This window comes from Alnus glutinosa, chromosome 7 (genome assembly GCF_958979055.1).
Source record: "Alnus glutinosa chromosome 7, dhAlnGlut1.1, whole genome shotgun sequence".
In the NCBI taxonomy this organism is placed as follows: Eukaryota; Viridiplantae; Streptophyta; class Magnoliopsida; order Fagales; family Betulaceae; genus Alnus; species Alnus glutinosa.
Window position 1 is genome coordinate 3,607,937 of NC_084892.1, and position 24,482 is coordinate 3,632,418.

Below are 24,482 nucleotides of genomic sequence, written 5' to 3' on the forward strand. Positions count from 1 at the left end.
TCCAGATTAGTGTTTCAAAATATAATAAAACCAAATTTCAGATTAAAGAACCACATTAGCACATGCAATAAACAAAGACTACTGAGAACAACAGCAAACAAAGTAGATCTACAACAATTTACAACAAAACCAGATTACCTCCAATCCTATCTCAAAACAAATCCCATAAAAATGCACAAATGGAGAGAGAGAGAGAGAGAATACGAACAGAGAACGCCGGAGAGATAGACAGTTGAAGAGAGAGAAATCGCAGGAGAGAGACCGCCGGAGACAGAGAACACGCCGGGAGAGGAACGGTCAGCGACGCTGTGCGAGAAAGAGAGAGGCGTTGGGGAAAAGGGGGCCTAAAATGCTCCGGTGAAGACTCAGGCCAACGGTGATAGAGTGATTATTTCTTTGAAAATGAGTAGTTTCCAATATGGATAGCTCAATTCTCAATTAATGTCGTCCCGATTAAGATAACATCATTTTAGGGTCTTTTGTTTTCAATAAGATACCGTGTAAGATTTTGTAACGGGTACGTTAGTAGTGTATGGGCTGGATTTTAATATGGGTTGAATGGCCATTCCAATGATTAGAGTTTAAGCTTTGGGCCATGTCTATATAAGGCCATAAGTCCATTAGTAGGGTATGTTGAATCTTATTAGTGATTGCTTACATGGAGAATTCTTCATAAAATAATAATAATAATAAAAACTTACTTTGCTCAAAAATTTCTTACAACATAAAGACACAAGAACTTGATGAAAATCTACTAAATTATCAATTGTAACATTTCACATTATTAATATGTAACATTTTTTAAGTATTTTGATGGACGATCAAAATTACATAATTTGAGAATCTATAATTTATTTGAAATTGTAGAGAGAGAATAACCACAGTACCATTCGTTCAGTTCGACAGCTCTACCTTGACCTCTCTCACACCTAATCTACAGCCCTTCTCGACGTTTTAAGGGATCAAGCACTGCCAAATTTCTATACACAATTCTATTAATTTTAAGCGCCTGAGATCCTAAAGTACACGTACAACAGTTCATCCATGAGGGAATTCAAGAAAATTCTCTAATTCTTGTACGTATGGTTTCTCCATCCTTTACATGGGAGAATAGTTGAATAAATTTTACATGGTATGCAGATTTAATCTTGGATGAAATTGCTTCTTCCAAGTCTTTTCCACTCCTCCCATCACGTGAGAGATCCTATTGCAAGAATGGGAGTTTTACACCCAATCCTCCATTGAAAGCAAAACTAAGAATTCTTAGTTAAGTGGTCGCCTTCATTAGTTTCAGGGCAGTTGGCCAACAGTGCCTCCACTAATTCATCTTTACTTTAGAGTAGCATACAAAGTGGTAAAGGCCTCTCAAGTCTCAACAGTGAATTTTGTTTGATGGTACGATTTTACGATTTTGCACATATTCTATGTTCATTAGACTTAAATCAGACAGGGCTATTTATGTCTTTTGACATTTACATTTACGGTTATACCCTTCTTCCATCCTCATTAGAGTAAAAATAGGCAACGTTATTTTTGTCTTGTTACAATTCCTTAAATCTTAAAATTACTATGTTGCCCTTGTTAATCCTTCGGTTGGCTAAGAAATCTACTGGGTATTTTGGTCTTTCATATGAAATTACCAATTTGGGCTTTCCTAATGTAAAGAGATCCAAGGCTAAAAATGAGCCACGTCATTAAGGAAAAAAAAAAAGAGGGTAAAGTTAAATTTTTTAGTTTAAAGCCTTTGAAGAAAAGTTATTCACGCAGCCCGCAAGTATATTTTTATTTTCCCCCACTTTTTCCTCTCCCATCGAAATCCTCATCCCTCCCCCCTCAAGTTCGGCCGCGGCCACCGGTAACCACTGACGCCACCACCGAAAGGTGCGAGTTGTTTGTAAGACCTAGATATTGATTCACGGTTGGGAGAAAGGCTCATATGGTTGTGATCTTGAAGTCTAGTTTTGGTTAAATCCCTATCTTCTTGACCGAAAAATAGTGATTTTTGGAGTTTGATTATTTTTCCCCTGTTTTGGTGATTGAAGGATTTTTAGGTGGAGAAACTGAATCGATCTTGAAATTTTTTCAAAGGTTTTCTTCAAACCGAATAAGTGTGAATTTCTGGGTTTGATGGAGATAAAACCGGTTAGGTGTTTTTGATTTTTCCATAATGATAGCCAATTGTTTTTTTATTTGTGAGAATTTGTTGAGAGAATTTGTGTTCAAAATTGTTTAGAATGTTGATTGCATTGAAGTCTTGTCTATGGGAAATTTCTATTTGGGTTTTAATGTTGAAAATTGTTGATTCATTTGATTAATTCCTGGGTATTGATGGTTTAGTTATTACTGTGGCCGTATTGTTTGAGCTTCTGAGACTTTGAAAGCTTATGAGCTTATAGATTTCAATTGGTGAGTGTTGCTGGGTACTGTCGATGAGTTCCAAATTAAGGGGGGACTTTTCTCTCGTTTTTCCTTTTGATTTCTTCTGGTAGTGTGACCCACAGATTTGGCTTTTCCTTATTGTTTTCGATTGAACAACAAAGAAAGAGTTCTGATATCCTTGTAGTAGTCTGACCTACAGATTTGGGGTAAAATGTGATATAGTGATCCAAAATTTCCAACCTACTCGTAGGGAAGGCTAGGGTTGAGACCGTAAGATGAAGCTATGGGGCGTCTGGATCAATGTTGACTAATTTAGGCATAGGATCCTGGAAAGTCACGGCTTCCAAAGATAATTCATCATGTGTCTAAGAGAGGAAGACATTTCCAGGATAAAGGGTATGAACGTTTAGCTGTAAAACTGTAATTTAAAGAATGAAAGATCCTTTTTTTTTTTTTAATAATCTTCCAACAATGAGGATATTTGGTAGAGTTCAAGCATACCCATGAATATTATACTTTTCTTTCCATCTTTTTACAATTTTGTTTTCTTTTTATTGCTAGGGTTGGCGAAAAAAGTTCTATTCAAGAATCCGAAAGGGTTGATTTTGTTAGGCGTACAAGAAAGCGGTTTAAAAACAATAATCAGCACTTGTAAAAAGAATCAGGAGCAGATATAAGATTGTTACTGGTTATCTTTTACTTATCAGCACTTTTGCTGGAGTTAATGTTTGAAGTTCTTTTTTCTTTATTCTGTGTGATGTTGTATTTTGCTTTTTCTTATGTGCGGAGCTTAACTTTTGAACTAGAAGTTTTATTATATATATTTCTTATCATTGGAGAAAATGAAAGTTCATCACATTTTTCACATCGATAATAATTCATAGTATGTGCAATCTCTATTTCAAATTTATTACGTTTACTTAATTGCTTTCATCTTGTTATTTCCTTATGAATGCAGGGAATTCTCGTATCTAACTAGGAATCTATAAATTATTGATTCTTGCTGCTGTTATGAATACCTTTGGTGGCTATTGTCATTTTTGCTGGTCACTATGAGTCCTTCAAGTTTTCAGTTACCATCAGATTGAATTAAGTGCGTAGGTCTCTCTTTCTCTCCACCTCATTTCATTCTTTCGCCCTCATCAAAAATACTCCATGGACGAGGAAGGCTTCATAGTGTTGGGGAAGCGAGAAAAATTGAGACGATCAATGTCATTTGATGGGCTGTCTCTTTTTTCTCGAAAAATAGAAGACCTGTTATATACTCATCGTCCTGCAAGAATTTTGAATCGTCCTTGTGATATAGTCGTTAATATGCCTATTTTGCCCTCGGACGAAAGAGGGCGCATATCGAGTTGTTAGACGAATTTTAAGATGGTACCAGCTTTAGGAAACAGAAATCTTTCCATTTTGGGAGAGTTTTATTTCAAAAGCCACCACCTCTGTAGTTCTAGGATCCGATCTATACTATGTAGATAGCCTAAACCTTTCTGATTATTATTGCTTTTCCCGGGAATCTTTGCATGAGCTTCCATTTAAATTGGGTAAAAGGTTTATCTATGCAATTCTTGAAAATCCAAACATGATTCTTATTGCTCAAATTCTCAGGAACAAATGCCCTATGATTTATGAATATGCTGCTATGTTTTACACATACGATGTGGAACATCATGTTTGGAGTGGATTCGAGAAGTGCCGAATACACGAAAATTGTCCTATTGGATGGAAAGGTTAAGGAAAAACGGTGTTAACTGTTGCCAATACTATTTATTAAGTAACACGTGACGCACATTTGTTAGCATACAACGTAGACAAAGATATGTGGATCAAAGGGAGTCTCACATGCTTTGGGAATACCGTTTTTGGAAAGTGATGAGCTCAACTTTTTTCCTGGGTTCGTCCATTTAGAAGGTCAGCTCTTCGGCCTTCTGCAATCAAATGATGATGATGAAGCATTTTAGCTGGTCATAATTAATAGCCCTATTCACGGGAGCTCTTTCCAAAATTCTGTTGTTGTCGTCCGTTGGTATAAGTTTCTTGCTTTTTCTCAATTTTCCTTTCTTTTTATCAAACACAAACATTTTAGCTACTACACAAGTTATGTTGTACAGATTTGTTGTTTCTTTGTTTTCGTGTTTTGTTGTTCTGGATTGTATAGTGGTTTGCTGTCTTCTCCGAAGTTTGATTTGTTGTTTCTTTGTATTCATTGTTTGTATCAATAAAAATTAATTCATCCGAAAAAATAAATTGAACATCAAGATAACTCTCATTTAGATTAAGTCAAATTTGATAATGTTGCTATTTTCTTATGAAGTAGGCCATATATGTGAAATGTGCATGCTGGTGGGGTTGATTTGATATATGTGACGTATGAAGCAGAAGTATAAATTTGGTATATAACAACAGTAGCGAAAGGATGAAAATGCGCAAGGTCTCATTTGATATCTATAATTAATCAAGTGCACATAATAAGATTGGATTATTACTTTCTGGGATTTGTTCATCAAAATAAGCATGTTTCAAAAGAATTTTCTTAAGAACTACATGTTTTTGAAAAAAATAAAAAATTAATGGGGGAAAGGTGATAGTTAATATAATCGAACATTTTTTATTCATAGTTTTTTATTTGGATGAGTAATATTATTTACGATCTTTTTCGAATGAAATTTTATGAACATCCCTTGCTATTTCTATTTTTTGTACGTCTACTATTTTCTTCAATTGACGAGAAGAAAACTTCTGAAATTTGCGACTTTAATTAGAGGAAAGAGACTTGATTTTGTGTAAGTTCTAATTCGTGGTTTTGAGTCGATGGTCCTTTATTTTAGCCAAGTTGTTAATGTCTTGTTTTTCATTGACAAACTAACAAGGTTTGAACTTGATGTCTTAGGAAGTTTAATCAATCTCTTGTAATTTTTAGGTTACAAGAAAACGATTTGGTTCTCTATCAATCTGAAGTGCAAGCTGAAGTTTAGAGCACGGAGGAAGCTGAAGTGCAAGCTGAAGTTTGATGGAGGTTGTCAGCACCTTTCCTCGTCATTTTCGTATCAAAATTGATACGCTGAGCTTTTGCCTCTGCAAAACTTTAAGTTTTGACAACTACCTCTGCAAAGCTTCAATTTTTACGCTACAAGTTTTTGTTTCCATTAAATACCTTAAGTCCATAACCCTTTTCCACCTCCTCCCTCAAACGTTTGCTCTAAAAACAAATACCGTTCACGCCTTCCCCTTTAGTGAGTGTCTTGGCCCCTTTGAACAAAATCGTTTACCGAAACTTGGGTCTGTTGGTGCTTGAACTGATTGGATTTTCAAAAACCCTTTTGTAAGTTTGGCACTACTGTTACTTTTCCTGTTTGCTTCAATAAAGAATTTTATTTCTTTTTTTTAAGTAGAAAAAAATTTATAGAGTTACATATTTGTTGTGTTAGAAAGTGGTTAGTCAAAATAGCTAGTGAAAGTAAATTTGTTTGACTAAAAGTTACAGGATTTGATACAAATGTTCTAAAACCATCAAGCAAGCAATCAACCATAAACCGTCCCTCAAGCAAGCAACCAATCATGAACCGTCACCCAAGCAACTAACCAACCATGAACCAACTCTATTCGGTGAAATAGCCAAATATTTACGGCAACTGCACAAAGCATACAAGTTTTGTGGAGACTTGGTAAATGATGTCGTCATTGTGTTACTCAGGAACACGGTTTCTAACCATTTCTTACTGTTGAGAGGCAAGGAAGAAAGGGAAGAAGAAGAAAAGGGAAAAGGAAAAAAGAAAGAAGAAGAACACGATATCAGTACGGACAAAGGTATTATACATGACCTTTTTCACTTTCGATACTTTGTGGCGATGCTAATGAATCGCCTTTTGGGGAAGAATAGGCGTCAACGTGATTTCGTACCATTTTCCATTGATTTTCATTTCTTTTTTTCTCAAGTTTTTCCCTTGATGACAAATGTGCAAGCTGCCAGTCAATACCATGGTATAAGAAACCTTCTCCTCTGGAAGGTTAATGGTTGGTTGGTTTGTTGAGGGATGATTCAATAAAGGGGCACGAAATCACGTTGACACCCATTCCTCTTCGAAAGGCGATTCATTAGCATCGCCACGAGGTATCGAAAGTAAGAAGGTCATGCATAATACCTTTGTCCCTCAACCAACCAACCAACTAACCATTAACCTTCCGGAGGAGAAGGTTTCTTATACCATGGTATTTGCTGACAGCTTGCACATTTGTCATCGAGAGAAAAACTTGAGAAAAAAAGAAATGAAAATCAATGGGAAGGGGTACGAAATCACGCTGACGCCTATTCGTCCTCAAAAGGCGATTCATTAGAATCGCCATGAGGTATTGAAAGTGAAGAAGGTCATGCATAATACCTTTGTCCGTACTGAGATCGTGTTCTTCTTCTTTCTTTTTCCCTTTTCCCTTTCCTTCTTCTTCCCTTTCTTCCTTGCCTCTCAGTAGTAAGAAACGGAAAGAAACCATGTTCCAAAGTAACACAATGACGACATCGTTTACCACGTCTCCACAAAACTTGAATGCTTTGTGCAGTTGCCGTAAACAATTGGCTATTTCACCGAATAGAATTGGTTCATGGTTGGTTGGTTGCTTGAGGGACGGATCATGGTTGGTTACTTGCTTGAGGGACAATTCATGGTCGATTGCTTGCTTGAGGGTTTTAGAGCATCTGTATCAAATCTTTTAACTTTTAGCCAAACAAATCTACTTTCACTAGCTATTTTGACTAACCACTTTCTAACACAACAAATAAGTAACTCTATAAATTTTTCTCTACTTAAAAAAAAGAAATATAATTCTTTGTTAAAACAAACAGGAAAAGTAACAGCAGAGCCAAATTTACAAAAGGGTTCTTAAAAATCCAATCCAGTTCAAGCACCAACAGACACAAATTTCGGTAAACGATTTTGTTCAAAGGGGTCAAGACACTCACTGAAGGGGAAGGCGTGAACGGTATTTGCTTTTAGAGCAAACGTTTGAGGAAGGAGGTGGAAAAGGGTTATGGACTTGAGGTATTTAATGGAAACAAAACTTGTAGCGTAAAAACTGAAACTTTGCAGAGGCAGCTATCAAAACTTAAAGTTTTGCAGAGGCAAAAGCTTAGTATATCAATTTTGATACGAAAATGATGAGGAAAGGTGCTGACAACCTCCATCAAACTTCAGCTTGCACTTCAACTTCCTCCGTGCTCTAAACTTCAGCTTGCACTTCAACTTCTCCGTGCTCTAAACTTCAGCTTGCACTTCAACTTCCTCCGTGCTCTAAACTTCAGCTTGCACTTCAGATTGACAGAGAACCAAATCGATTTCTTATAAGCCCTTATAGAAACCAATTTACTAGTTTGCCCTAAAAATTACAAGGGATTGATTAAACTTCATAAGACATCAAGCTCAAACCTTCGTTGAAAAGCCAGCCTTGTTAGTTGCTCAATGAAAAACAAGACGTAAACAATTTGGCTAAAATAAAGGACCATTGACTCAAAACCACAACTTAGAACTTACACAAAATCAGGTCTCTATCCTCTAATTAAAGTCACAAATTTCAGAAATTTTCTCCTCGTCAACTGAAGAAAATAGTAGACGTACAAAAAATAGAAATAGCAAGGGATGTTCATAAAATTTTATTCAAAAAAGATCGAAAATAATATTACTCATCCAAACCAAAAACTAAGAATAAAAAATGTTCACTTATATTAACTATCACCTTTCCCTCATTAATTTTTTTTTTTTTTTTAAAGCATATAGTTCTTAAGAAAATTCTTTTCAAACATGCTCATTTTGATGATCAAATCCCAGAAAGTATTAATCCAATCTTATTATGTGCACTTGATCAATTATAAATATCAAATGAGACCATGCGCATTTTCATCCTTTCGCTACTGATGTTATAGTCTAAATATGTACTTCTGCTTCATACGTCACATATATCAAATCAACCCCACCATCTTGTACACTTCACATATATGACCCACTTTATAAGAAAATAGCAACATTATCAAATTTGAATTAATCTAAATGAGAGTTATCTTGACGCTCAATTTATTTTTTCGGGTGAATTAATTTTTATTGACACAAACAAAGAATACAAACAAACAACAAATCAAACTTTTGAGAAGACAGCAAACCACTATACAATACAGAACAACAAAACACGAAAACAAAGAAACAACAAATCTATACAACATAACATGTCCTTCTAGTATCCATGTTTTAGTTATGAACATCAAAAGTAATGTGTAGTAGCTAAAATGTTTGTGTTTAATATATAGAAAGAAAAATTGAGAAAAAGCAAGAAACTTAAAATGAAAAGAACTCTGTTACAAGAGTGGGGTCCTCTGTCTTATATCAACGGATGGCAACATAAATTTGGAAAGAGCTCCCGAGAATGGGGGTAATCAATTATGACCAACTGAAATGCTTCATCATCATTTGATTGCAGAAGGCCGAAGAGCTGACGCTCTAAATGGATGAACCCAGGAAGAAAGTGGAGCTCATCACTTTCCAAAAACGGTATTCCCAAGCCTGTGAGACTCCATTTGATCCACATATCTTTGTTTACATTGTATGCTAGCAAATGTGCGTCACGTGTTACCCAATAAATAATATTGGCAACAGTTAACACCGTTTCTCCCCAACCTTCCCATCCAATAGGACAATTAACGTGTATTCGGCGCTTCCCGAGTACACTCCAAACACGATGCTCCACATTGTATGTGTAAAACATAGCAGCATATTCATAAATCATAGAGCATTGATTCCTGAGAATTTGAGCAATAAGAATCATGTTTGAATTTTCAAGAGTTGCATAGATAAACCTTTTACCCAATTTAAATGGAAGCTCAGGCAAAAGTTCTCACTTATTAGTTTTAGGATCATATATCTCACCATACTGAGCGCCAGCGGTAGGAAGATAAGGACAACAAGGAGAAGGGTGGTATCCAGATATAACAAAGAGTTTTAGATCCAGCACTAAAGTTAGATGGTTTATTCCCTGGGAAATCATGGAATTATCTACCGAACCAAATTGGGGATGCGAGAGGTAATGTCCAATTTGAGAACATCGGGAACTGAAGGTGAAAAGCAATAATAATCAGAAAGGTATAGGCTACCTACATAGTATAGATCGGATCCTAGAACTACAGAGGTGGAGGCTTTTGGAATAAAATCCTCCCAAAATGGAAAGATTTATGCTTCCTCATACTTGAGTGGAAATAATGCAGGTACCTAAAGCCGATATCATCTCAAAATCCGCCTAACAACTCGATCTGCGCCCTCTTCTCTCAGGGGCAAAATAGGCATAATAACGACTACATCACAAGGATGATTCAAAATTCTTGTAGAACGATTAGAATATAACAGGTCTTCTATTTTTCGAGAAAAAAGAGACAGCCCATCAAATGACATTGATCGCCTCAATTTTACTCGCTTTTCCTACCACTATGAAGCCTTCCTTGTCCAAGGAGTATTTTTAATGACCGATGAGGGCGAAAGAATGAAATGAGATGGAGAGAAAGAGAGACCTACGCACTCAATTCAATTTGATGGTAACTGGAAACTTGAAGGACTAATAATGACCAGCAAAAATGACAATAGCCACCAAAGGTATTCATACCAACAGCAAGAATCAATAATTTATAGATTCCTAGTTAGATACGAGAATTCCCTGCATTCAGAAGGAAATAACAAGATGAAAGCAATTAAGTAAACGTAATAAATTTGAAACAGAGATTGCACATATTATGGATTATTATCGATGTGAAAAATGTGGTGAACTTTCATTTTCTCCAATGATAAAAAATATATATAGTAACACTTCTAGTTCAAAAGTTAAGCTCCGCACATAAGAAAAAGCAAAATACATCACACAGAATAAAGAAAAAAGAACTTTAGACATCAACCTGAGCATTCTACAATAACATCGTCAAAGATTGCAAATAAGTAAAAGATATTGGAAACCAGTAACAATCTTATATCGGCTCCCGATTCTTTTCATAAGTGTTGATTATTGTTTTTAAACCGCTTTCTTCTACGCCTAACAAAATCAACACTTTCGGATTCATGAATAGAGCTTTTTTCACCAACCCCAATAATAAAAAGAAAACAAAATTGAAAAAAGATGGAAAGAAAAGTATAATACTCATATTTGTGCTTGAACTCTACCTAATATCCTCATTGTTGGAAGACTATTAAAAAAAATATAAGAAAAGAAAAGGATCTTTCATTCTTTAAATTGCAGCCTTACAGCTAAACGTTCATACCCTCTATCCTGGAAATGTCTTCCTCTCTTACACACATGATGAATTATCTTTGGAAACCGTGACTTTCCAAGACCCTATGCCTGAATTAGTCAACATTGATCCAGAAGCCCTATAGCTTCATCTTACGGTCTCAACCCAAGCCTTCCCTACGAGTAGGTTGGAAATTTTGAATCATTATATCGCATTTTACCCCAAATCCGTGGGTCAGACTACTACAAGGATATCGGAACACTTTCCTTGTTGTTCAATCGAAAACAATAAGAAAAAGCCAAATTTGTGGGTCACACTACTAGAAGAAACCAAAAAGGAAGAACAAGAGAAAAGGCACCCCTTAATTTGGAACTCATCGACAGTACCCAGCAACACTCACCAATTGAAACCCATAAGCTCACAAGATTTCAAAATCTCAGAAACTCAAACAACACGGCCACAATAATAACTAAACCATCAATACCCAGGAATTAACCAAATGAATCAAAAATTTCCAACATTAAAACCCAAACAGAAATTTCTCATAGACAAGACTTCAATGCAATCAACATTCTAAACAATTTAGAACACAGATTCTCTCAACAAATTCTCACCAAAAAAAAAAAAACAATTGGCTATCACTAGGAAAAAATCAAAAACACCTAACCGGTTTTATCTCCAACAAACACAGAAATTCACAACTATTCGGTTTAAAGAAAACCTTTTCAAAAATTTCAAGAACCATTCAGTTTCTCCACCTAAATATCCTTCAATCACCAAAACAGGGGAAAAATAATCAAACTCCAAAAATCTCTATTATTCGATAAAGATAGGGATTTAACCAAAAACTTCAAGATCACAACCATATGAGCCTTTCTCCCAACCGTGAATCAATATCTAAGTCTTACAAATAACTCGCACCTAAACAGCCATCACCCAAAAACCCACTCTGATTCGGCCAAGAACAACAAAGATAGCCAACCAAACAAAAAAAAAAAAATCATACCCATTCTGATTCACCAACAAAAATCCAAATCTGAAAACCATTTTTAGAAATAAGATGTTTTGTAAAAATAAGGATAAGCCAAATCTGTGGGTCACACTAACAAAAGAAATCAAAAGGAAAAAGAGAGAAAAGTTACCTCTGTTGCCGGTGGTGGCGTTCGGTGGTGCCAGGCATTCGTCGGGGTTGTCGGATTTCGTTCTGTGGTGCCAATTGTAGATGGTAGGCGGCGCTCTCGCCTTTCAGTCGTGGCGTTGCAGGGCTCGGTTGGCCGTCGGTGGCGTCAATAGTTGCCAGTGGCCGCGACCGAACTTGAGGGGGGAGGGATGAGGGTTTCAGTGGGAGAGGAAAAAGTGGGGGAAAATAAAAATATACCTGCGGGCTGCATGAATCACTTTTCTTCAGAGGTTTTAAAATCATAAATTTAAATTTACCCTCTTTTTTTTTTCCTTAACGACGTGGCCCATTTTTAGCCTTGGATCTCTTTACATTAGGAAAGTCCAAAATGGTAATTTCATATGAAAGACCAAAATACCCAGTAGATTTCTTAGCCAACCGAATGATTAACAAGAGCAACATAGAAATTTTAAGATTTAAGGAATTGTAACAAGACAAAAATAACCCTGCCTATTTTTACTCTAATGAGAATGGAAGAAGGGTATAACCGTAAATCTAAATGTCAAAAGACATAAATAGCCCTGTCCGATTTAAAATCGTACCATCAAACAAAATTCACTATTGAGACTTGATAGGCCTTTACCACTTTGTATGCTACTAGAAAGTAATAATGAATCAATGGAGGCACTATTGGCCAACTGCCCTGAAACTAATGATGACAACTACTTAACTAAGAATTCTTAGTTTTGCATCCAATGGAGGATTGGGTGTAAAACTCCCATTCTTGTAAGAAGATCTCTCTTATGAAGTGATGAGAGGAGTGAAAATGACTTGGAAGAAGCAATTTCATCCAAGATTAAATCTGATTACCATGTAAAATTTATTCAACTATTCTCCCATGTACAGGATGGAGAAACCATACGTACAAGAATTAGAGAATTTTTCTGAATTCCCTCATGGATGAACTGTTGTACGTGTATTTTAGGATCTCAGGTGCTTAAAAATAATAGAATTGTCTATAAAAATTTGGCAGTGCTTGATCCCTTAATGTTGCGGAAATTAAAAAAAAAATTTCTTGTTGGTCAGCATTTTCTATGCCATATAGTCGATTTTCTCCCCTTTTCTCTACTCTATTTTGTAACGCATCAATGTCCTCATCGTGTATCATTTGAATATCAATTTTTCCAATTAACTGAAGAAAAGAAAAGAAAAGAAAAGAAAAAAAAAAAAAAAAAAAAAAAAAAAAGACACTGAGAAGGGCTATTGATTAGGTATGAGAGAGGTCAAGATTGAGCTGTCAAACTGAATGAATGGTACTGCGGCTATTCTCTCTCTACAATTTCAAATAAATTATAGATTCTCAAATTATGTAATTTTGATCGTCCATCAAAATACTTAAAAAATGTCACATATTAAAAATGTGACATGTTACAGCTGATAATTTAGTATATTTTCATCAAGTTCTTGTCTCTTTATGTTATAGGAAATTTTTGAGCAAAATAAGTTTATTATTATTATTATTATTATTATTATTATATGAAAAAGAAACACAACTCTGAGCCCATCTATTCATATGACTTGGTTATAATTTTTAATTTTTTAATTTTTTTAGTAAGTAATTATAATATCATTAAAAGTGCAAAGCACAACACAAGTACATAAGATTTAGGAAATACACAAGAGAAAAGCCTATCTAGAAAGAGAAAAAATACAAGAAATCATTAAAACTAATCACCAAATAAGCTAAAAACGCAATTGTCAAAGGCACGATTTGGTTACATTCTTAACACCAGTTTTCCAGCTACCCCCTATCCGAGGGAGGTAACAAACTAATTTTCAAAATTTCCGAGCTACCCCCTCATAACTTAGACAAATGTTTATCAAAATTATGTCCGAGCGAAGTAACTTCTCGGGTTACTGGTTTCTTAAGATTGTAAACAAATCGGATATTTTTTTTTTCCTGTTTTTTACATAAGGCACGATTTATTTTCTTTACGTTTTCTTTGGTCTTTGGTCTAGGTTTGTGGGTGGAAGATGAAATTTTTGAACAAGGGTCTAATATTGTGATTGAATCTGATCAATGATCTAATTTTATATGTTTATTATGATTTTTGAGGTCATATTGTGTAATGGTCCCATTAATAGTAGATGGGCTGGGTTTTTACTATTGGGCCAAATGGGTTTATCCCATTCTAATTGATAGTCTTTAGATTAGAGCTATGTCTATGTAAGGCCCAATTGTCTAATGGTAAAGTTATCAAATGAGATTAGTCATTTTATGATTATGTCTATATAAGCCACTCAGAGATACATGGACGCTCAAGATCTTTATAGTATTATAAAGATTGGTAAAAACTAAATACAATACAAAATTGCTAAGATACGTTTGTTTTTTGTGTCACGTCATCAACCAAAGGCATTAAAGCAACCCTCCAGGCTCCAACAAAGAAGCACAGGGAAGGAAAAAAAAAAACAAAAAAAATTGCACGATGAATGGTAACAAAAATGAATAAAAATAGCAAGAAAGGTTCATCTTCATGTCCCGGAGTAAATTATAAATTACCTCCAGTTAATTAATTCAATCAGAATAATAACATAGTTTAGAGTAAAATTAAATTATATTCGTTATCTTTCTTTCCGATTATTATTGCTTCAGGTACTTACATTACTTCCACTCAAACCGGAGGAAGAATGAATCTTTCCATTTTGAGAGGGTTTTAGGCCAAAACCTACACCTCGACAGTTTTAGGATTCGAACTATACTATGTAGGTTGCCTATACCTTTCTGATTATTATTATTTTTCACCTTCAGTCTCGATGTTCTTAAATTGAACCTTACCTCTCACACCCATAATTTAGTACCGGCAGATAATTCTATGATTTTTCCGAGAATAAGAAGACAAAGACAACAAAGAGAATGATGGTATCCAGATATAAAAAGTAATTTTTGATCCAGCACTATAATTACCTAGCGAATTTTTGTTCAAAGCTAGGGAAAAATCACCGGAAAATCGCACTCCTTGCTCACCTGAAATCGCCTCTGGAAGTCGCCGGATTTCCGGCCAGAATCGCCGGAAATCAGCTCCGGCCTACGATCCACCGGAAGCCGCGCCTCTGCTCTCCGGAAATCGGGTGTGGGTCGTTGGAGGGTCGGGTTTCTGCTGACGGGTTCCGGTTCTGGGTCCTCTCCTCCGTCGGTTTCTCGAGCAACGACCACCGGAAATCGGACCTCCGGTGGTCTTCTCCCGGTTTCACTCTCAGATCCGGTCTCTCCCTCTCACGATCTCTCTCTCTCTCTCTCTCAGTCGGCTTCTCTCTCTCTCTCAGTCGGCTTCTCTCTCTTCTCGGGTCTCTCGGTGTCTCTCAGAAAAGAGAGAAGAAAGAAAAACCGAAAAGAGAGAAAAGAAAGAAGTGAAAGAAGAAAGAATGAGAAAGGGGAAAAAGGATACCAAGCTGGTAGGAGTAAGTGGGAGTTCGGAATCATTTATGTTTGTCCTTTTCTACATTAAAATTGTGCAGAGATTTCCAGTCTTTTTTTCTCCTTTAACATTTTCAAGTCATTTTATCTTATCTGTTATGTGCAGCCAAAATAAATTAGTAAGGGAATATAGAAAATAAAAGGAAATGAAGAGGGTTCTCACTTCTCAGAGCATTCACAACGGCTGTTTTATATTTTTCTATCGCCACTTTCTTATATAAACTCTGCCACTTACGGTTCCTCTTTCTGTCAAAGGAGAGAAATTATTTTAATACTTCTCATTTTTTAATTTATTATTAGATTTATTTACATTAAATCTCATTAATCTAATGAAAAATTTAAAATTTATTTATTTGAAATTATATTAGAGAGGTACATATATTCATTTCTCCTTACGGTCCAACCTACTTTTAAATCAGACGACAGATTGTGATTCTTAAAACCCAACTCTGATCACCAGCTTGGATGGCTGTATGGTGTATACCTGATGTTAATTATTTTGAATCTCTTATATTACTTGCGAAAGTATAGAAAGTTTTTATTTTATTTTTTCTTATTAAATTTCATAACTACAATTTAAATCTTTTCTTGAAATAAAAAAAAAAAAGAAAAAAAAAAAAGAATGTTATGAGATTTGAGTGTGTGATCAAGGCCCGTTGGGCAACTCCCTTCCTTTCTCCTTTCTTTCTTTTTAATTTTTTTAAAAAACATCAACTTTAAAATATTTTTAAATTTTTTTACTTGAAAAATATCAATAATTTTTTTTATTATTTAAATAAAAAAAAAAACTCATTATAATACAAATTTATTAACCTTTTTATATTATATTTTTTACGTTATATCACATTAATTATTTTTTGCTGCCACTTGAAAAAAAAAAAAAAAAATTGTTTTTAGCCTTGTCCAATCCCTGCCACTTAAAAAATTATTGATTTGATCTAAAAAGGAAAAAAAAAATAGAAATTGATTTATTTTTGAGAAGTAAAAAAAAAAAAAAAAGGAAAGAAAGAAGAGGAGGAGGGGAGGGAAACTGTTATCTTTTTCGACAATATGTCTGATACAACACGATTTTCTGTATGTAAGCATGATTTTTGACCACCTGCTTTACTTTTGGGTAATACTGAGGAGAAGGAAAAATTCCGGATTTCATCCGGAATTTTGGCTGTGCAGTGGCATTTTTGTAATTATTTAATAATTACAAAAATGCCACTGCACAGCCAAAATTCCGGATGAAATCCGGAATTTTTCCTTCTCCGTAGCACTGCTCTTACTTTTTCAACTTTACTCTTTTCCTAAAAGACATTCAGTCAACTTTGAAAAGAAGGCAGAGTTGGCAGAGTGATGAAGAGACGTTTCTGACTCTCTGAGCAGCAGAAGAGAGATGAGTCATTTTGAAAAAAAATGTGAACGCCCCAAAAAAAAAAAAAAAGACCGTTTATTTTGTAGTGATCAATTATTCTTTTCATATTTATATCAAATATATTACATTTTTAACGTCATTTTTCGCTTCTTTTTTTTTAATTTTACAATAAAATTAAAAGTGTATCACTTTATGTAAATATCTCAATTTGATTTTTAGTGTTCTTTTCTTTTTTTTTGGTTTCTGTAAAAATTGTTTGGCAAATATATATACAGAATAAAATAGTAAGTTGTTAATTTTAAAATTAATAAAAAAATAATAATGTAATATAAAGTAAAAAAATTTTAAACTGTAGTGAATTTTTTTATTTGAATAGTAATAAAAAATTATTAATATAATATAAAAAGTAAAAATATTTTGATATTAATTATTATTAAAAAATATAAAAAAGTAAAGAAAATAATGAAAATAATGGTATGCACAATTTTATTTCGTTTTTGTCCTTGCACTTAAATCATTTGCTGTATATATATATATATATTTGTTGTGTGGTAAATAGGTTTGAGCAGAGTCACGTGGGATACATTAAATGAAACTGTACGGGAATAATAACCACCATCAAGCGGTTGGTTTTTTTTTTTTTTTTTTTTTTTTTTTTTTTTTTTTATAGATACTTGAAAACGAGATTACAAACTAAAGCTTTGATTTATCAAAGCTTAAAACAGAAATAAAGTATTATCTAATACATAAGTAAATAGAATGTAAAAAAATAAAGAAATAAAAACCAAACTAATGAGAAGGTGGATCCTTCCCACTAACAATTTGGATTGAAGGGATTGGTGATGGGTAGGTGGGAATGCTGCCAGCTGTAACCCTGGCTACGGCCCATTGTGTTACATAATGAGTACAGAAGTTTGTACTTCTATTGATCTTCCGTGCAGTCCAAAAAGAAACAGCAGGAATAGAATCAATGATATTAAAGATAGTGGAAGAAATTCGCCAATCTTGAGCAATTTCTGGCTGTTGACTGTTGTAGAGCAAGAATAACTATTTGCGAATCATCTTCCAGAATGAACCTTTGAATATTTTGAGAAATTGCTAATGAAACAGCAAGATTTGCTGCTAGAGCTTCTCCCATATTTGATAGACATTTGGAACTAATCTTGGTGTCCATTTTGATGATATGTCCTAGATGATCCTGACACACAGCAGCTTGAACTGAAAATGTATCTCGTATTGCTGTATCAAAATTGATTTTGATCCAATGCGGCGAAGGTGGCATCCATTTTTCTCCCATATTTCCTTTGATGCTCTTAATGTTTCTAGGAAAATTAACAAAGTATCAATTGAACATATGGCAGCTTGGAAGACTGTCTCTATTCCCCACCTTCCTCTCTTTGATTTGGGCTTTGGCTTTGTTTCTTTTAATGAATTCTACTTAAAAATATATATATATATATATATATATATATATACACTCATCAAGAAGCCCCTTTAGTTAGTCGACATCAAATTCAAAGTGAGAAATAAACTGAACACAAACCAAACTAGACTTCACGTTCAAAAGGCTTCTACAAGTCTTTTCCTGACAACATAAATTTCATTTTTTTTCGTATTAAATTTCATTTATACAATATAAATCTTTTTAAAAAAATAAAATAAAATAAGAGTGTTTTGGGATTTGAGTGTGTCATCAATTGTAACCTAATATTGACAAAATTCGGTGTGAAAATTTATTTGATATATATATATATATATATATATATATATATATATATATATATATATATTACAAAATATTCTTCAACAAAATAAGAGTCTTTATTACTTTTCATAAACATTTCTAGGGGAGATAATTTTGGATCTTCAATCAAAATTAAAAGATACGGTGAATCTCAACGAAATGAAGCAAGTTCACGTGACCCTGGGGTGTTTCTCTGAAAAATTGTACAGTTTCATTTAATGGTTGGGTCTGGGTGCAAAGGATGGGATTCGATCACCTCTTTCAATCATGTGATTCTTCTCAAACCTATCCCACAACAAATGCAATAAGTGTGACCAGAAAAAATAAAAGGGACAGATTTGATTATCTTATTCTGTCTAAAAATCAAAATAACGGTGTTTTTTTTTAAAAAAAAAAAAACAATAAGCTTTTGATTTCTTTGATGAATAATTAAAAAAATTGTTAAAAAAATGTTAAACATGTGGACTATCATTAATTTTTTAATACAAATTTAGATAAAATGATCATCTTCATTTTTTCTCATAGTTAAAATAACATTTGTGATAAAAATTGAAGTAAAAATAAAAAAAAAAATCAAAAATCAAACCTCGTGGGGCAAAAAAAGTTTTTAGCCCTAAAGTTTTAACCCTTAAGTTTAATAATATTCAGCGAAAGACTCTTCGTATTCAAAGCAAGGACCTTCATAACAGTACACTTCAGAATCCACACCCAACGGCCCATTGCCAAATCATCAATTAGAATAAATTACACACAAGATAATGCCCGCACAGAATCAAATTTTCAAGGATGCGATCAATTTTTTTTTTGCAGGATTCCAGTCTTGGGTTTCAGCCAAGCGTTTCATTGACCGAGTTACGCGGACAAGCCCTGACTTTCCATTTTAGGAAGATTCTCTGCTCCACGCTTCTTTCGCCGAGTCAAGTGAACTCGTCGGGTCAATGAACGGTCCTCGACTGGTCCTTTTCACGGGTCAAGTACGCTGCCACAGCCGTATGCCCCTTCACCAGCTTGCTTTTCCATTTCTCAAAGACTGTAACTGATATTTTGGACACTTATGCCCTTCCACAGCCTCTCTCCCTGCAACTGGATTCTTCCTCTGGACAAAATACCTGCAGACCTCACAAGCCGCGCTTAGTTGACACTTATGCCCTTCCACACTCTCTCTCACTCTCCGCAAGCGGATTCTTCTTCTGCACAAAATATTTGCAGACCTCACAAGCCGCGCTTAGTTGAAAAACAGCCTAAATGACAGTGGGATTTTCAGTCTTGTCCAAAATATCTGCAGACCTCAGGCTGGTTTGGTTTCTGTGGACAATCTGGGTTTCAATCGTCTGGCACTCCCACACTTTTCACTGATGGGAACTGATTCTGCACTCCCATGCACAATTTGAGCACCCACACCACCACCCCCAATGTATCTTGTGTGAGTGCCCATATTGTGTGAGAGGAGTTTTTCTACCATTGTCCTTTACTAATATGATTGTATCTGACATGGTTATGTGATTTTTTTTTTTTCAACCTTTCACAATTTTACCCGGACATTATTACAAGATGTAAAGCAAAAGCAGAAGAAGTAGCTCTTCTACAGCTCATTCATGAGGGCCCGTGACCCTCCAGTCCTGCCACTCTGCCCTACATTTCCTTTTAGAATTTTCACAGCAACAAATGCTACAATTTTTTTTTTATTTTTTTGAGAGAACAAACGCTACAATTGACCAAGAAACAACTCCTCTCCTATTATTATCATTTAATTAATGCTATATGAGTATTGCTACACATATTTTCAATTCTTACATCTATTTAAGTGGCCTTTAAAATATTCATTGAATTAAAATTTTGTATCAAATTTTATTCTAGCTAATACTTAATTGAGTATGAAATGAGTGTGGATAATGTTAGTGTACATTCTCCTCCTGGACAACTCAGCATCACTGAGTCACAAGCCAAGTCAGGAAATGATGCCACAACATCTCAACGTGGCAGTGAAGGAAAGTCCAAGCTAGGAGACACAGCCACGTGTGTGCAAGCCAACATGGTAAGAAGACAGCATCTCATCAATCACGCACTCCAGCATTTGCAGCATCCCAACAATCATGCAATCACAGATTATGATGTATCAATCTGTGATTGCCCAGCTGTTCCACAAGCCAAAAAGGAAACACAAGCTCATGCAGATTGCAGTCCACAATCACAGCTCAAAGATTGCGCAGCTGCTGCTCCCATGTAGAAAAGGAAAATCAAGGACTGTCATAAATCCTCTATATGTAACTAAGGAAAGGTCCAGCTGCATCAAGCCGTGTCCATCACGAATTTGCTCCTCAAGGAAATATACACTCGCCTTGTATGGAAGACAATGCTGTCAATCCAATATTTCCCTGTAATCAAGTTATTTACTTTCCTTGCTTATTAGTCTAGACATTTGTATATAAGGACCTATGTACAAAGTTAAAATCATCAAGCAATATACAGCCTTTTACACTTGTTTAGCAATTCTTTCATGGTATCAGAGCCACAATAGGCCCTCGCCTCCTTTGATCCTAATTTCATTCTACCCCTATTCTCAAATGGCTGCTCCAGTTCCTATGCTGCAACTACCCAACTTGAGCCAAAACAATGGCTTCAAACTTGATGACAGCAACTACCTGCTATGGCTGTCACAAGTTGTCCCTATTCTGAAAAGTCATGAATTGATGGGCATTGTGGACGGTTCAAAACCATGCCCACCAGCTACCCTCACTGATGCAGAGGGAAAAGAAGTCCAAAATCCTGACTTCTCTACCTGGAACCGAAGGGACCAGCTATTACTCAGCTGGATCAATATGTCTCTTACTGAATCTGTGCTTTCTACTGTTTTTGGATTGCACACGTCCAAGCAGGTCTGGACTGCCTTAGCCAACAGGTTTGCCTCTCAATCGAGATCCAGGATTTCACATCTGAAGCGCCAACTTCAAGGCCTTCAACAGGGTTCCAAATCCTGCACTGAGTATTTAAGAATTGCTAAATCCTTTGCTGATCAACTTGCAGCAATTGGTAAGCCCACTGATGATGAGGATCTAATCTCCTTCATCATCAGTGGCCTCAACTCCTCATTCAATTCCTTTGTTCTCTCTTACACCATTGCTACCCGTGATCACCCTCCTTCCTTCTCTGATTTCCAAAATGAACTTTTGAGTCATGAGATGTTGTTGACTCAACAGCAAGCAGTTCCTGCTGCTGACACTAGCAGCAATTTTGCCCTGCACATGCAGCACAGAAAAATAGGAAGTTCCCACCTTCCTCACAACTTCAACCGTAGGTTCAAGCCTACTCAATTTCAGAAGCCTCGCCCTGCTCCATCATTTCAGAAACATTCTGCAGGTGGCTCCTCATTTCAGAAAAACCCTGCAGGCAATTCCACTCCTCAGTCCTTCAGAACTGCTAATTCTCCGAGCACCAGGGCACCATGCCAAATCTGTGGCAAAACCAGCTACACTGCACTTGATTGTTTCCACATGATGGATCATGCTTACCAAGGAAGACACCCTCCTGCCCAACTTTCAGCCATGGTGGCTCACATGAACAACACCCTTGAAGAACAAGAATGGTTAGCTGACAGTGGGCTAATACTCATGTGACAAATGAACTGGACAACCTAGCCATCCAGCAACCTTTCCAGGGCTGAGAATCAGTGACTGTTGGGAATGGAGCAGGCCTTGCCATTGAAACAACCGGTTCATCTATACTTAAACCTTCTGATTCCTTTTACACATCTGCTTTTCTCTTAGATAATATACAACATTGTCCTAAGGCTTCTACCAATCTTCTCTCCATTCAAAAGTTCTGTCATGATAATCATTGTTATTTTAAACTTACATCTACTCATTTCTTTGTGAAGGACATCCAGACTCGACGCATTCTTCTAGCAGGCAGGAGTGAGAATGGGCTGTACCCCTTGCGGTTTCTGAGAGCTTCTCTTGCTACTAATAAATGCAGCTTCACTGCAGGCTTAGGAATAAGGACAACCTTGTCCATATGGCACTTTAGACTAGGCCATACCTCTCATGTAACCGTGTCTCATGTACTCAAAAATAATCACTTACCAGTAGCAAGTGATGTTTCTAATAAAAGTCTATTCTGTGATTCATGTCAATTGGGTAAAAGTAAGAAACTCCCCTTTCAAGCTTCCACTCGAATAAGTAATCAGCCTCTAGAACTGATTCACACTGACTTATGGACATCTCCTGTCCCCTCCATAAGTGGTTGCAGATACTATGTCATTTTTGTTGATGATTTCTCAAGATACACATGGTTCTTCCCTCTCTCTACCAAGTATGCAGTTTTCTCTACTTTTGTGAAATTCAAGACTTTAGTTGAAAATCAATTCTCTTATCCCATAAAGAAACTCCAATCTGATGGGGGAGGGGAATACAACTCTCTTCAATTCCAAGCATTTCTTTCTCACCATGGCATACTCCACAGGAAAAGTTGCCCTCATACATCTCAACAAAATGGGGTGGCTGAGAGGAAGCTTAGACATATATTAGAAACCGGCCTTACTATGCTTGCTCATTCTGGACTCTCAAATAAATACTGGGTTGAATCATTTCTCACTGCCGTCTATATTATCAATAGACTTCCCACGGCTGTTCTCCAACAATCCTCACCACATGAGAAACTCTTTCACACATCTCCTGAATATACTCGCCTCAAAGTATTTGGCTGCAAGTGTTTTCCTCTCCTTCGTCCATACACTGCCAATAAGCTTGAATATAGGTCTAAACCCTGCATTTTTCTAGGATATAGTAATGCAGGCTATCGCTGTCTAGACCCTCTTACTAATCGTGTTTACTTGTCTAGACATGTGGTGTTTGATGAACTCTCATTTCCAGCAAAGGAAGTTGCCATCTCACGCTTGCCTTCCAAGATCAATGCCTCGGCTGATGCTCCATTTCTCATTCCAGTAAGTTCTCCAATCTCTCACTCTCATTCTGATTTCCATATCTCTAATGATACCCCATCTATGTCTTCTCCTAACCCAGATGCCACTATCACTACCCCACTGTCCCAACCTCCACCAACCTCTAATTCTACCGTACCAGAACCATCCTCTATCCAGCCCACTTCTACAGCAGAGCACTCCTCTGTTTCCTTACAAGCCCCTACCGTTGACATACCCTCTCCCTCAATCCTTGAACCCCCTGCTGCCCCCCTTCCAGCACCTACATTCGCGCCTCCTTCCCCACCCTTATCTCCAATTCAGCCTGTCTCACCTCCTGAGAGCCCTCCTACCTCCCAACCATCATCTCCTCCACTTCCTCTAACACTTTCTCCTCCTTTACCTCCACCCCATTCCATGTTAACCAGGTCTCGGACTGGCTCTCACCGTCCCAAACAATTTCCTGACTTTCACCTCTACTACACCTCTAAACACCCACCATCCTCACTCTCCACACCCCTTCACTTGCAGGAACCTACTTCTTTCACCAAGGCAGCAACTGATTCCCGGTGGCAAGTAGCTATGCAGCAAGAGTTTTCTGCTCTTATTTCCAATGGCACATGGAGTCTCTGTCCTAGACCAAATCACACCAACATTATTCGCAATAAATGGGTCTACAAGATCAAACGAAAGGCTGATGGTTCTCTTGATAGATTCAAGGCCAGGTTAGTTGCTAAGGGATTTGAGCAACAAAGGGGTATTGACTACACTGATACTTTTAGTCCGGTCATCAAGTCATCTACCATTCGAATTGTGCTAGCTCTGGCTGTACATTTCAACTGGCCTCTCAAACAATTGGACGTGTCAAATGCTTTCCTTCATGGTACATTGCAGGAAGAGGTCTACATGGAGCAACCTCAGGGGTTCAAGGACCCCCTTCATCCTACATATGTCTGCAAATTGCACAAGGCAATTTATGGCCTTAAACAAGCCCCTAGAGCCTGGTTTCAATGCCTATCCTCCTCCCTACTGGAACTTGGATTTATTGCATCTTTGGTGGATACTTCTCTCTTTGTCTACCACCATGGGACAGTTCGGATCTTCCTACTTGTCTATGTCGACGACATTATCATCACTGGTTCTGATCTATCTATTATTAATTCCATGATCTCAAGGCTGCAGTTTCAGTTCCCTCTAAAGGATCTCGGGTCTCTCAGCTTCTTCTTAGGTATTCAAGC

At 36.3% G+C, this 24,482-nt stretch overlaps 1 protein-coding gene across 3 annotated transcripts; it reads right to left on the minus strand.

The window, feature by feature from the left end:
• Positions 1–208: 208 nt before the first annotated feature.
• On the minus strand, positions 209–15,209 carry LOC133872846 (uncharacterized). 3 transcript variants are annotated; one of them, XR_009901088.1, is made up of 3 exons: positions 14,776–15,203; positions 11,770–12,012; positions 209–306 (listed from the first exon to the last, which is right to left on the minus strand). XR_009901088.1 is itself a non-coding variant. In XM_062310467.1 (3 exons), the coding sequence occupies exons 2-3, from the start codon at positions 11,805–11,807 to the stop codon at positions 8,740–8,742; spliced, it is 456 nt and encodes a 151-aa protein (XP_062166451.1). In that variant the 5' UTR covers positions 11,808–11,941; positions 14,776–15,209; the 3' UTR covers positions 8,554–8,739. The 3 variants fall into 3 exon arrangements, 2 of the variants coding, with proteins under 2 accessions (XP_062166451.1, XP_062166450.1); XM_062310467.1 differs by lacking the exon at positions 209–306 and adding an exon at positions 8,554–9,157 and having other exon boundaries at positions 11,770–11,941; positions 14,776–15,209; XM_062310466.1 differs by lacking the exon at positions 209–306 and adding an exon at positions 8,554–9,157 and having other exon boundaries at positions 14,776–15,208.
• Positions 15,210–24,482: the final 9,273 nt, after the last annotated feature.

Coding starts and splice junctions, on each gene's coding strand:
- LOC133872846 (XM_062310467.1), bottom strand. CDS start 11,807: ATGCCTGGCACCACCGAACGCCACCACCGGCAACAGAG. Junction 9,158..11,769: donor CGCCACCACCGGCAACAGAG/GTAACTTTTCTC, acceptor TCAAATTCTCAG/GAATCAATGCTCTATGATTT.